The sequence below is a fragment of the Vombatus ursinus genome, unplaced genomic scaffold, assembly GCF_900497805.2.
Source record: "Vombatus ursinus unplaced genomic scaffold, bare-nosed wombat genome assembly UNPS02014820.1, whole genome shotgun sequence".
NCBI classification, from domain to species: Eukaryota; Metazoa; Chordata; class Mammalia; order Diprotodontia; family Vombatidae; genus Vombatus; species Vombatus ursinus.
This window is the reverse complement of record NW_020954598.1, coordinates 25683873-25696761: the sequence shown is the minus strand read 5'-3', so window position 1 is coordinate 25696761 and position 12889 is coordinate 25683873. Positions and strand designations below refer to the sequence as shown.

The 12889-nt window shown below is 50.3% G+C and overlaps 1 protein-coding gene across 1 annotated transcript in view; it reads right to left on the bottom strand.

Moving 5' to 3' along the window:
- Positions 1 to 12889, bottom strand: part of CELSR3 (cadherin EGF LAG seven-pass G-type receptor 3) — a 40238-nt gene extending 27349 nt beyond the window's left edge. The window contains exons 1-5 of the mRNA XM_027836902.1: positions 9232 to 12889; positions 5735 to 6394; positions 2880 to 3105; positions 2052 to 2167; positions 1586 to 1674 (exon numbers count right to left, since the gene is read on the bottom strand). Coding sequence (XP_027692703.1) covers positions 1586 to 1674; positions 2052 to 2167; positions 2880 to 3105; positions 5735 to 6394; positions 9232 to 12889 — 4749 coding nt within the window. The remainder of the gene's footprint in view (positions 1 to 1585; positions 1675 to 2051; positions 2168 to 2879; positions 3106 to 5734; positions 6395 to 9231) is intronic.

Sequence of the window (12889 nt, the reverse complement as noted above, 5' to 3'; positions counted from 1 at the left end):
GCAGAAACACAGGGGCAGAGAAAGAGAGAGAGGGGACCAGAGCTGGGAGGTCAGACTGGAGATTACCCAGTTAGATACACTTAGACTGGTCCCCTAGGAGGAAGTCTCTGCAGTCATACATCTCCTTCAGGGAACCATGTGCCATAGGGAAGTATGAAGCCCAGGGTTGGCAGCAAACAAAAGCACTGATTTAGTGGCAAGAAGTTCCTGACCAAGCTCAGAGCTGTAAGATCTTGGATCAGTAGCAGAGTGATGGAGGAGCTACTGGACCAAGCCTCCTAAACCAACTGTAGGAGTGCTCATGATAAGAAGGAGCTGAAGCCCAAGGTGCAGCAAGACTCAATAGCAGAAATATAGAGGAGCACTGTGGGTGCTCCTCTATATAGTAGGTCTTTGCCCTACACTGGTACTGTGAGTTATGTGGACTGTGAAGGATGGATTGACTCTCAAAGAACCACAAAGTTTTGTAGTACTAACTGCAAGGATGAGGAAAGTGTAACCAACTAATGGCAACAGCTGCTATATGTCTAGAGGACTGGATAAGTTCCATGAGGAGGTGGGACTAGAGCAGAGGTGTCCACTGTGACCCAAATCATATTAAAATGTAATTGGGAAATATTTAGCAAAATAAATAAAAATACAATAGAACACAGATAATGTTAATAGTGGCCTCTATTTCTTTTTAGTTTGACACCACTGGTCTATAGGTAAGTAAATCATCTCTCTAAAGAGCCCTACATCTTCTAGTGACCTATACAGTCCTCCTGATTTATAATATTATCCTTGAAGTTGAGGACCCCCAAAGTGGTGAAAGAACTCAGGGAGGTTTGAGTTCTCTTCCTCTGTGAAAACCCCATTTTGATCGTCACTCTTGCTGCCCCTCAGCTCCAGCTCTTACTTCATCCAGAATCTCCACCACTAGGTCCAGGAGGCTTGGTCCAGTAATTCCTTACCACTTGACCACTGCCTCCTTTCATACCATCCTTGGGACTTCATGGTTTCCCAGACTTTAGACCATAGTTTAGGAAAGGATGTCCTAGGGCACATGATTCTCTAGAGACTACAAGCCAAGACAGGCTTCCCCCAGGGAACTAAGCCTACTTGCATCTTACTGGATTCTCTTAATCTGACCTTCCAGCTCTGGTTCTTAATCTCTCTGCCCTGTGTCTCTGTTTTCTCCTTCAAAGACTAAGTCCAAAGGTGTAGCCTAAGTGTATGGACTAGCCATGAATCAATTCTGCTCAAGGTGGTGTTAATGAAGCAACCCAGAACAAAGCAAGGAATTCACACCATATCAAGGAAATAACTGTGCCAAGATAATTTCATACTTTGCTAGGGATACAACAAAGGCAAAGTCCTTATCAGCTGGGGCAATGAGAACCCAGAAAAATACCTGGGCACCCTCATTATGATCATTATTAATATTACCCAGTATCCCTTGGGCTCATCCTCCCACCAGGACTTGGGGAAGGGAAGGTCAGAAGGTTTGGAGAGATTGTGGAACTGATTGAGGCAGGACTGGCCCAAAAGGAATGAGGGGATTTAGGGAGAATTGAAGATCTGGAAGGCAACAAAAAATATTCACCTTGTTGTAGTATCTCAACTGCACTGTATGCCACTGCCCATCACTCACACCACTGGGCACGATGGGGCTCACTACCGTGCTTGACTCTCCTATAATGAGGGGCAGATGGGGTCATCTATGGGCTAGAGAATACTCACTGTCTATACACATGCCCCACACATTCCTAAGTGCTCAGTACTAGAAATTAATACCTACAATCACCACCACCTCCTCTAAGAAGAGATGCCATCCCACCCCACCCACATATTGAATTACTAACTGCATGACCTTGGCCAAGTCACTTGGCCTCTCTGAGCCTGAGTTTCCCCATCTGTAAAATGAGAGCCTGGGACTGAATGATGATGTATAAGGTCCTTCTCAGCTCTGACAGTTTATGTTCCAAGGTTCTGCCCAATTCTAATATTCTATGAGTCTACGAGGATACACAAACACACATGCAGGGATACACACATGGATATGCACACACCCGTGGAGTAGGTGAGCCTCACTTGTCCTGCAATAATTTCCAGAGCAAGAAAATCATGTTTCTCATTGAGGCGGCCATTGTAGAAGAGGAGTCCGTGGGACCGCACTGTGGCAAACCTGGGGGTAGAAGGAAAAGCACAGCAGTCAGGCGACCTCTAGGAAATTCCAAACTCATACACCCAACACCATCCAGAAGGATTCCAAAAATTAGCTCCCTTTCCCCTGCCCCCAACATTGGAGCTTAGAATTGCCCATCCTTGTGCCCACCAGGTGGCACCCTTACTGATCAACCTCCTCACTCAGCTCTGAAATACCCTTGACTCCATACTGATATGAGCCCTGTGGCCACTAAGGAGAAGAGATCAGAGGGAGGAGGGAGATAGAGTATGGTGGCAAAGGAGAGACTGACAAGTCAGTGGGTGGAGGACATTTGAGAATAACAGGTTTAAGGGGTGACAAGTTAGATGAGGTATTTAAAGTCAGCAACATTGGGGGTGATAGTTTGGGGAGGTAACGGACTGGGGACAGTGACAGCTTATAGTACTGGCAAGTTTCAGGTACTGGAAGTGTCAAGAGTGGTCGATAGGCTAGTCTCTCATCATTATTTCCCACCTCCCATCCCTCTTTCTTGGTGACCAAGGGTCTCATATCAGTATGAGTCAAGGGTATTTCAGAGCTGAGTGAGGAGGGAGTGATCAGTAGGAATGCAACCTAGCGGGTACAAGGATGTGCACCAGTGCTGCAGGCAGGGGAAAGGGGGCACATTGTTAGCAGTGATGAGCTAGAAGTGGTAGGTGACACATAAGGGACACAAGGGGAGGACACTTACGAGAGGGAGAGAGTGAGGTGAAATCTTTGGCGCAGGCCCCGGAACATGAGGAAGGAGTTAGGAGGGAAGGATCGGACAGCTACCTCACAGTAGGGCCCCTCGAAGCCCCCGCCCCCTGGGCACTGGCAACGGAAGCCACCAGAAGGTGTATTGGTGCAAGTCCCACCATTGCGGCAGACACCAGGCACACATCGACCAGCTCTGCTATCCAGTTCACAGTTCTCACCTAGGGGCCAACAACATCGATTATCTAGAGCAGTGGTGTCAAATTCAAATAGAAATGGGAGTCACTAAACTGTACATAAGGATCTGTACTGCGTACTGACTTAGAAAACCACATGTTAACATTATCTATTTTTATTGTACTTTTATTAATTTTGTTTGTTTGTTTTGGGGAAGCAATTGGGGATAAGTGATTTGCCTAGGGTCACATAGCTAGTGAGTATCATGTGTCTGAAGCCAGATTTGAACTCAGGTCTTCCTGACTCCAGGGCCCGTGCTGGGGTGCTCTAGCCACTGAGCCTTCTAGTTGTTCCTGAAGGAATCACTTTTTTTTTGATGTTGTTGTTTTGTTTTTTGTTGTTGTTTTTGCTAGGCAATGGGGTTAAGGGACTTGCCCAGGGTCATACAGCTAGTAATTGCCAAGTGTCTGAGGCTGGATTTGAACTTAGGTCCTCCTGGCTCCAGGTATTCCTATCCACTGCACCACCTAGCTGCCCCACTTTTATTAATTTTGTTAAATATTTCCCAATTACATTGTAATCTGGTTCTGGCAGCACTCCAAGAGCCCCCAGTGAGCCATGTGATTGATACCTTTGACCTACAGTATCAAACAGGCACCTCAAGCTTCCATAGTAGGGTCAAGGACTCAGTAAAGAGCCTCAAGGTCAGGTCAAGCACGATCCAAGCAGGTGAATGGCAGAACTATATTGGACAGTCAGAGGACCTAGATTCAAATCCTACCTTTGACCCTTAATAACTGCAAAACCCTGGATAAGTCACCTAACTTTCCTGGGGCTCAGTTTCCTCATCTGTAAAATGAGGAGGTTATACAAGATGCCCTCTGAAGTCCCTTTCAGGTCTATAAAGCCATAAATGTAGCACATGGGAACACACAAAGCTTTGTGCTGGATACAGCTATAAAACACAAGTTGTGTCCACCTTACTAGCTGATAGGCTCCTTGAAGGCAGACTTATTTATTTTGCATCCCCTGTGACTAAAATTAGTTTCTAATAAACTAGGAACTGTTCATTTATTCTGTCTGTTAAATTGAGGGGAAAGGGGGAGGGTGGGAGAGCCATGAAAAGAAATTCCTAGGCAGGGCTGATTGGAGCTAACTAGAGGAATCAGTGGAAGAGCCCATAGACCCAAAGACAAAGGGGGGAGGGAGCTCAAGAGAGAGGTTTGTCATAGAATCTTAGATTCAGAGCTGGAAGGGACCTCAAAGTTCATCACATCCAAATCCCTCATTTTACTAATGAGCAAACTGTGGCTTGCACAGAGGGTTTAATTAACTTTCTCAGAGTTATAGAGCTTGTGTTTGAGGCAACATTCAAACCTTGGTCTTTCTGATTCCAAGGCTAGCACCCTATAATTACACCATTTTGCTATCAGAAAGAGACAAAACGAGATCAGGGTCTTGGATGTTGAGGGTATGTGAGATGCTGCCCTTAGTTTGGAATCCAAAGTGATGAAGTAAAGCATGAGTAGGCAGGTAGATACCCAAGGAAAGAAGCATGGAATCTATGGCCATCTTCTTTTGCGTAAGAGTTGAAAATAAAGAAGCATAGGAGAAAAGTAAAAAGTGGGGGGCCTGGCCCCAACAGTTGAGACAAGAACATAAAGCACCCAAAGCTCCAGGAACCAGGAAGTATGAGAATAATGGAAAGAACCCTGGTTTGGAGTCAGGACTGCCTGGTTTCAAATCCCCACCTCAGACACTCAGTAGCTACATGACCTTGGGTGTGTCATTTAACTTCTCTGGGCCTCAGTTTCCTTACCTGTAAAATGAACTATGAGAATAACAGTTGATGGGCTTTAAGATTTACAAAGCACTTTCTATGTGTCACCTCATTTGATCCTCACAACAACCCTTATTTTCCGCATCTTACAAATGAAGAAACTGGGGGTTATGGGACTGGCCCAGAATCATACAGCTAATAAATGCAAGGGACAAGATTTGAACTCAAGACTTCCTCCTGACTCCCAAGTCCAGCACTCTAACTACTACACTACCTAACTACTCCAGGGTGTCTTCCAGCTCTAAATCTCTGCCAGAGAGACTAAATCTGTTCAGGGTCTGCCACCTCCAGTCTCACCACCCCTGAGAGGAGGGGCCCCCCCTCTCCAGCTAGCCAGAGCAGCTCCTTACCCCAGGGAGCAAAAAAGTCAGAGGTGTGGGAGGAGGCATGGGAGGTTCCCACGTTGCCAACCATAGTCCAAACTCTCCTAAGTGAGGGACTGTGGTTGAGTCGCCTGCATCAGCCCTGGTACCAAGCCTTTTCATCATTCCCTACCCCATCCAGTAACCCCTAGCACGGCTCTACTTGTATCACCAGTGAAGAGCAGGGAAGCAAACCGGGTGAAGAAGACTCCAGCCCGCTCCGCCCCTCCGTGCTCCCAGGCCTCCCCACCACTCGCCCTCCAAGGGCTGCAGACTCAAAAGCCTGCGCCCACGTGCCCACGGCCCACAAGTCCACGGGTCCACGGGTCCACGGGTCCACGAGTCCACGAGCCCCACTCAAACTCCGCCTCTTGGCCTCGGCCCTTTAGAGGAGCCCCTAGCTCCTCCCACTTCGCTACCTTGGAGAGGGAGAAGCAGGCAAGCGACCTAGGCACGGGACGGCCCGCTCACCTGTGAAGTGCGGGCGGCAGATGCACGTGTAGCCGCCCTCGCGACGCGCGCAGGCGCCCCCGTTGCGGCACGGGTTGGAGTAGCACAGGTTGATCTCGGTCTCGCAGTAGTCGCCCGTAAAGCCGGGCGGGCAGCGGCAGCGCAGGCCGGCGATGGGGTGGATGGGCCGAAAGAGGGTGGAGGCGGAGGCCAGGAAGGGCGCGGACGAGTCAAAGCGCAGCACAGAGATGCACTTCATGTAGTTCTCGCAGGGCTCCCGCAGGCACACGTTGTCGTCGAAGGGCAGCACGTCGAGGAGCGAGGCGGCAGCCAGGGCGGCCCGGCGCACGTACAGCTGCTCCTGCAACTCCTCGGAGCTGAAGAAGGGGCCCCCGCCACCACCTGCCCCGGGGGCTCCCCCTCCCGGCGCCAGCGCCGAGAAACTCACGTTGAGCACAGACCCGCCCACGTCCGTGTCGTTTTGGATGTTAAAGATGAACACGTCCTCCTTGGGCGTGGCCAGCACGGTGGCTACCCCCTCCAGGAAGCTGGCCAGCAGTGGGGACAGGAAGCGCTCCTGCCACATGTTCTCCAAGCGTACCGTCAGGCTGTTGGCCAGCATGTCCTCCGTGATGATGGTGACCCGCAACACGCACTGCGCGGTCACGCTATGGAGACCATCTGCGGAGACAGTGTCAGCAAGAGACTTGGCCTGGGCCCTAAGAGGGAAGTGGGGGTGGGGGGAGGGGAAACGCCCTAGGGAAACTTTGACTTCAGTGGGAGACAACCTTAACCTTCTGAGAGCCCCTGACAGACAAGACATAGAACTGAAGACAGAAGCAGGTGTAGAGAGATTTGTCCTCTACTAATGTATAAGAGATGTCCAAATAATACAAATGGGCAGAAAATCACAAAATCTAATGTTGGTCTAGAACTGTCACTCAACTGATCCATCATCCCCACAGCCTCCACTAAGGCTTGAACTGCCTTGTCAGGGCACCACCCCCTCCCCAAGAGAGCAGCAGATGGTCACAGATATTCCTTCGCAGAATGAAGCACAAAAAGGGCTGGATCTTGCTCCCAGGGGATGTGCCGGGTCTCAGAACTAGAGTCTCATGAATATTCCTAGGGATCATAGGCCAGAGAACACCACAGAGCTCTTACATAGCAACCAGTACAGTAACCACTGCCTCCTCCTCCCACAAACCTGTGTCTTGATGGAATAGATTAAAATAAAGTTCCTTGTCTACCCACCCACCTGGTTGTCTTTCAGACAGAATGCTCTGTGGCTTCTCAGCCACAGCTGCAGACACTCTGCCCCAACCTCATGGAGCCAAACACCAGGGTTTAGAGATCCAAGAAACCATATAGTCCAACCTCCTGTTTAATGATAGTAACTGACATTATCCTTCAACAGCCTGACAGTATGCTTGGAGAGGCAGCCTACTATGGTGGATAGATAGCTAAGCTTAGAACCAAGACAACTTGAGTTCAAGTCTCACTTCTCACAGAGTCACTTAACCCCTCATTGATTTAATCATTTAAGTGTATACTTGGAGAAGGTATCAACCTGCATTGGTAGAGGGGGCTTGATTATTAGTGAATTCCTTCTACCAGTAAAATCACAAATCTAGTCCTTATCCCTGTTACTAACTAATATTTATACAATGGGGCACCTAGGTAACACAGTGGATAGAACCCTGAGCCTGGAGTTAGTTAAGTGCTGAGTTCAAATCTAGTCTCAGACATTTACTAGCTGTGTGACCCTGGGCAGGTTACTTAACCACTATTTGCCTCAGTTCCTCATCTGCAAAATGGGGACACACCAGAGAAGGAAATGGCAAACTACTCTAATATCTTTGCCAAGAAAACCCCATGGACAAATTCAATGGGATTACACAGAATCAGACACAACTAAACAACAATTTATACAATCCTTTAAGGTTTGCAAATGCTTGACATACATCAAATTATTTGAGCCTCACAACAACCCAAGGTGGAAGGTAGTGCAGGTATCATTATCCTGTTTTTCCAATGAGGAAAATGAGGCCAAGAGAGGTTAGTAACTTGCCTATGATCACAGAGTAAATGTCTAGAAAGGTCTGGAACCTTCTTTCTAACACTGGAAGTAACCTCTGTCCATGAAAGTTGAAAAGTATGTTGCCACTTCAGTGAAGAGATTAAGAAATGGAAGCCAGGAAAAGGAAAGAAGCTGCCCAAAGTCACAGAGCTAGGAAGTTTCAGGGCCAGGATTCAAGTCAAAGTCTTCTGCCTGCTTTCCACTGTTCTTTCCACTATGCCATTCTGCCCTATTTCCCCATTCCACTGCCCAAAAATCCCTTTCCTAAATGGGAGGTGGACGACTCACTGGGCCCTTCTTACATGGGATAGACGATGTCAAACAAAAGCCAGTAGGAAAGAAATGAGAGCTGAGGGGATAGGACTGTTATGGGATCTCCAAGCACTTTACATGTCACTTAAGGCCAATAATAGTCTCCTGTGTTATGGGTGGGGAAAGTAAGGTACATAAGAAACCTCAAGAGAATCTGAAGGTTGACTTGAGAAACTCCATCTTCCACCCCTCTGTAGATTTTATATTCTTCACCCACCCCAGCACAGTGTTTTGTGTATAATTGAATTTAATAAATGATTGTTGTCTAATTCATTCATCCACTACTATACACAATTCACTGTGCTAGGCACAGTGGGAGATATCTAGGTATTTCTTTTCCCAGTATGACCTGGAAAGTGGAGCTTGGCCTCCTGGGGAGAGATCCAGCCAACTTGTCCCCAGCCACCAGAGTCCTTGAGTCCCTAGGCTCCTGAAAAGGACCTATCAAAAAAGGATCATCTAAGCTGACTCCCTCATTTTACAAATAATGAAATTGAGGCCCAGAGAAGGAAAGTGACTCCAAATCTGTGCCCATTGTTACACAGCTAGCGGAGGAGGAAACAGACCCAGAATTTAGATAGAGGTCTTTTGATTCCAAGCCAGGCCTCCCCCCACCTCCACATTAACCCAGGAAGTAGTCCCTTTCTTAGAGAGGCCCAACTTAGTTTCAAACCACAATACAATTCATGAGATAACAGGCTCCTGCATCAGATAGTGGGAGTTGATGGCAGAGAGGCTATAACCAGAATAAGACAGGCAAGGCACTGTAGGATTTTTCTACTACTCCTTGCTACAAATCTCATGCCCCTGCACCATTTAACTTGATTAAGGAGCTACTACAGACTGTGGGTCTTACTGATAATAAGGGTCAGAGCCAGTGTTTGAACCCAGATTTCCTAACTCCAAGTCCTCTTAGATGATCTCTGAGGGTCTTTTCAGCTCCAAATTCTATAATACTATGATGATCACTGACCCAGACTGTCTTGATGGCAAACCCTGCTGTACCAATGAGCATCTGAGTCATTCCCCTAAAGGGGAAGGGAAGCCCTGCCTGCCTTCTCCAGAGCCAACTCTGCAGAGGCTATTTTTCCACTTCCCTCCCAATGAGTGTAGTTGGGCCCTTTACCTGTTACTGTCACAAGCATGGAAGCCACCAGTGGACGATTATTATCCAACTTCCGGCTGAGTCGAAGCTCCCCGCTGGTCTGGTTTACTACAAGCAGCTCTAATTCATTGCCTCGCTCAAAGGTATAAAAAAGGTGGTCAGAGACATCGGGGTCATAGGCTGGGATCCGCCCAATGATACCAGATGGAAAAGTATTGGACCGGTTGGACACATAGTTATTGAAAAGAATTTGAAAGTTCTTGAGGACAGGGCTATTGTCATTCTGGTCAATGAGGCGGATATGGACAGTGGCCCTGCTGACGAGGGGAGCTGAGGTTGCTTGCACAACAATCACATACTCAGGTCGTGTCTCATAGTCCAGGTCAATGAGAGTTGTCAGCTCTCCAGAGAAGATGTCCATCTGGAAGAGTTCTGGGATGTTACCCTCTACAATCTGATACATGACCTGGGCATTAGGGCCCTCATCAGGGTCAATCGCAGTGATCTGGGCCACTACTGAGCCTACGATGCTGTTTTCCTTCACCCTGACCTCAAACTCTTCTGCTGGGAAAACTGGAGCATTGTCATTAACATCCTGGACAGTCACTTGAATGTTAACAGGGGTCCTAAGTGGGGGAACACCCCGGTCTACAGCATAGGCAGTTAGTTCGTACACAGGAACACTTTCCCGATCTAGTCGCCGTACTGTTCGGACAATACCTGAGGTGGGCTCAATAGTGAAGTCACCATCACCATCCTCACCATTCTGGAAGGTGTACTGGACCCGGCCATTGGCATGGGCATCTCGGTCAGTGGCTGAGATCTGCAGCACACTGGTGAAGGGAGGAGCATCTTCAGAAATGACACCAGGGTAGTAAGAGGCCACAAACTGGGGGGCATTGTCATTCACATCATTGACCATGATCTCTACATAGGTGGTATCAGCCTTCTGAGGGATACCGTTGTCCTTGGCTGTTATGGCAAGTGTGTAAGTCACCTGGTCCTCATAGTCTAGCTCAGCCTGCAGTGTGATAGCGCCAGAGTCTACATCAATTCGAAACTGGGGAAGGTTGTCCTCCAAGAGGTATGTGATTCGAGCATTTTCACCCACATCATCATCTGTGGCACTGATGACCACAACTGTGCTGCCCACAGGCCTGTCTTCATTCACACTGACCGAATAGTGGGCACTTTGGAAGACTGGCCGGTGAGTATTGGCATCAGTGATGTTGATATGCACATAGCAGTTGTCATGGAGAGTACGGTCTGAAGCAGTTAATATCAGCTTGTAGTATCTCTCCTGCTTATAGTCTAATGGCAACGCTAGTGTAACCAGTCCCATACCCCCCTGTGTGCTAATAGCAAAACGGTTCCGGGTATTACCCCCAGTGATCTGGTAGCTGATAGCACTGTTGATATCACGGTCTACAGCAGTCACGCTAAGGACACTGGTACCCACAGCTGCATCCTCATTCAGCCGAAGGTGGTACTCCTTCTGGGTGAATTCTGGTCGATTGTCATTCACATCCATGACAGTAATGGTAACACTAGCTGAGGCAGAAAGTGGGGGTGAACCATGGTCCACAGCCTCCACCCCAAAAAAGTAATGCTCTACAGATTCCCGGTCCAGGGGCCCACTTACTGTAATCCAGCCCGTGGCACTGTTGACCACAAAGGGTGTGTCCGGGGCCATGCCAGTCAATTTGTATTCCAGCCGGGCATTCTCCCCGTGGTCAGCATCCACAGCTTGGATGTGAATGACTGAGTGGCCCAGAGGGGCATTTTCTAGTACAGACACCTGAAAGGGGGTGCTAACAAAGATAGGAGCATGATCGTTGATGTCCACCACCTGAATACTGGCAAGGCCAGTATTGTTGGATAAAGGAGGCCTCCCTGAATCCTGAGCTCGGATCCTCAGGGCATACTCTCGCTCTACCTCAAAGTCTAGTGGGGCCACCACCTGGATCTCACCGGTGAGACTGTCAATGGCAAAGTGACCCCTGCTATTGCCGCTGATGATGTTGTAATGGACCAGGGCATTAGTGTCTTTGTCGAGGTCTGTGGCTGTGACCCGGAGCACCTCCGTATGTGGACGCACATCCTCCCTTACTTGGGCCAGATATCGTTTCTCACTAAACTGGGGGGCATTGTCATTCTCATCTAGGACAGTGATATGCACACGAACAGTGGCAGAACGGGGTCCTGGCTCCCCACCCTGGTCACTGGCCTCCACAGCCAGCTCATAGTTTTCCTTCTGCTCCCTGTCCACTCTACCGCTAGTGGTAATGAGGCCTGAGCGAGAGTCAATCTCAAATACAGGTTGTGCAGCAGGTGGGTCCACAAAACGGTACCGGATGTTGGCATTTGCAGCTGCATCCCCGTCAGTGGCTCGCAACTGCAATATGGGGTACCCCTCCTCCACGTTCTCCCGAATTGTCTCCCGGTACTCTGTCTGCTCGAATACGGGGGAATGATCGTTGCGATCAGTCACCGTGACAGCCACCATGGTAGTGGCAGACAAGCGCGGAGAGCCATGATCCAGAGCTGTCACTCGGAAGTAGTGTAGGTCCATGCTCTCGCGGTCCAGTGGCTCGGCAGTGCTAATCAGGCCGCTGGCGGCATCAATGCGGAACAGTTCCATGGAGCGGCTGTTCATGAGCGCCGCCATGGAGTAGATCAGCCTGCCGGCCTCCCCTGCGTCCGGGTCCTGGGCCGCCACGCTCAGCACGGGAGTGCCGGGTGCTTGGTTCTCCGCCACCAGTGCTTGGTAATTGTACTGGGGAAAGTGAGGGTGGCGGTTCGCTGCACGTCGGGAACGGGCACGGGGAACGCTGAGGGGCGCACAGCAGAGCAAGCCGCGTGGGCGGAGGCGCCTGCGCTGGGCTAAGGTCTCGGGAGCTGTTCCCGCCGCTCGTGGTGCTGAAACCGGCTCGCCAACTCGCCGTAGCCGGGATGCTTCGTCGCCACAGCTCACAGCCCGTAAAGTCCCCAGCTGCTCCCGGCCGCCTCTATGCACTTTTTGACCAGGCTCTGAAGCCTGAGAGGATCTGGGAAAGCGGAGCCTGGAGGGAAGAGCCGAGGAGAGACTACCGGCATGGGGAGGGCCTCCCCGCCCAGAGGCCGAGGGCCCCGGGGTCTGACCCCCAGATGCTAGACAGCGCCCTGGACCCGGCCTCCCGCAGGATATGATCTCCCGAGCCCAACATAGTAGGGGCCCGGACCCTGGTCCTGTTGGCCGCTCCTCCCTAGAGCCTGTCCCAGGGGACCCCTCCCGGGGCTGAGGACCCTGTTCGGTATGGCGCAGGCCCAAGGCTCCCCGGTCACTCCTGGGGAGCCCTGAGGGGACATGGCCACCGCTTCTAGTTCCTGGGCCAGTCTTTCCTCCCTCCCCAAGCCGCTGTCCCTCCGGGGTCGTAGGGTTCCGGGGGGAGGCTGCACCAACACCGCCAACAGCCTCCAGGGCTCCACGAATCTCGGGACAAAGAGCTAAGGTTTCATGGGCTCCCTGTTCCCCGGGTCCCTTGGCCGCTTCTCCTCGGGCCCTGAGGCCGCGGCCTTCGTCGCTGCTGCCCCCCGGCTCCTCCAGGCTGAGAGGGAACAAAGAGAGGAGGAGGAACAGGAGCAGCAACAGTAGCCGCGGCCGGCTCTGGAGCCCCCTGCACGGCGGCCCCTCCGCCAT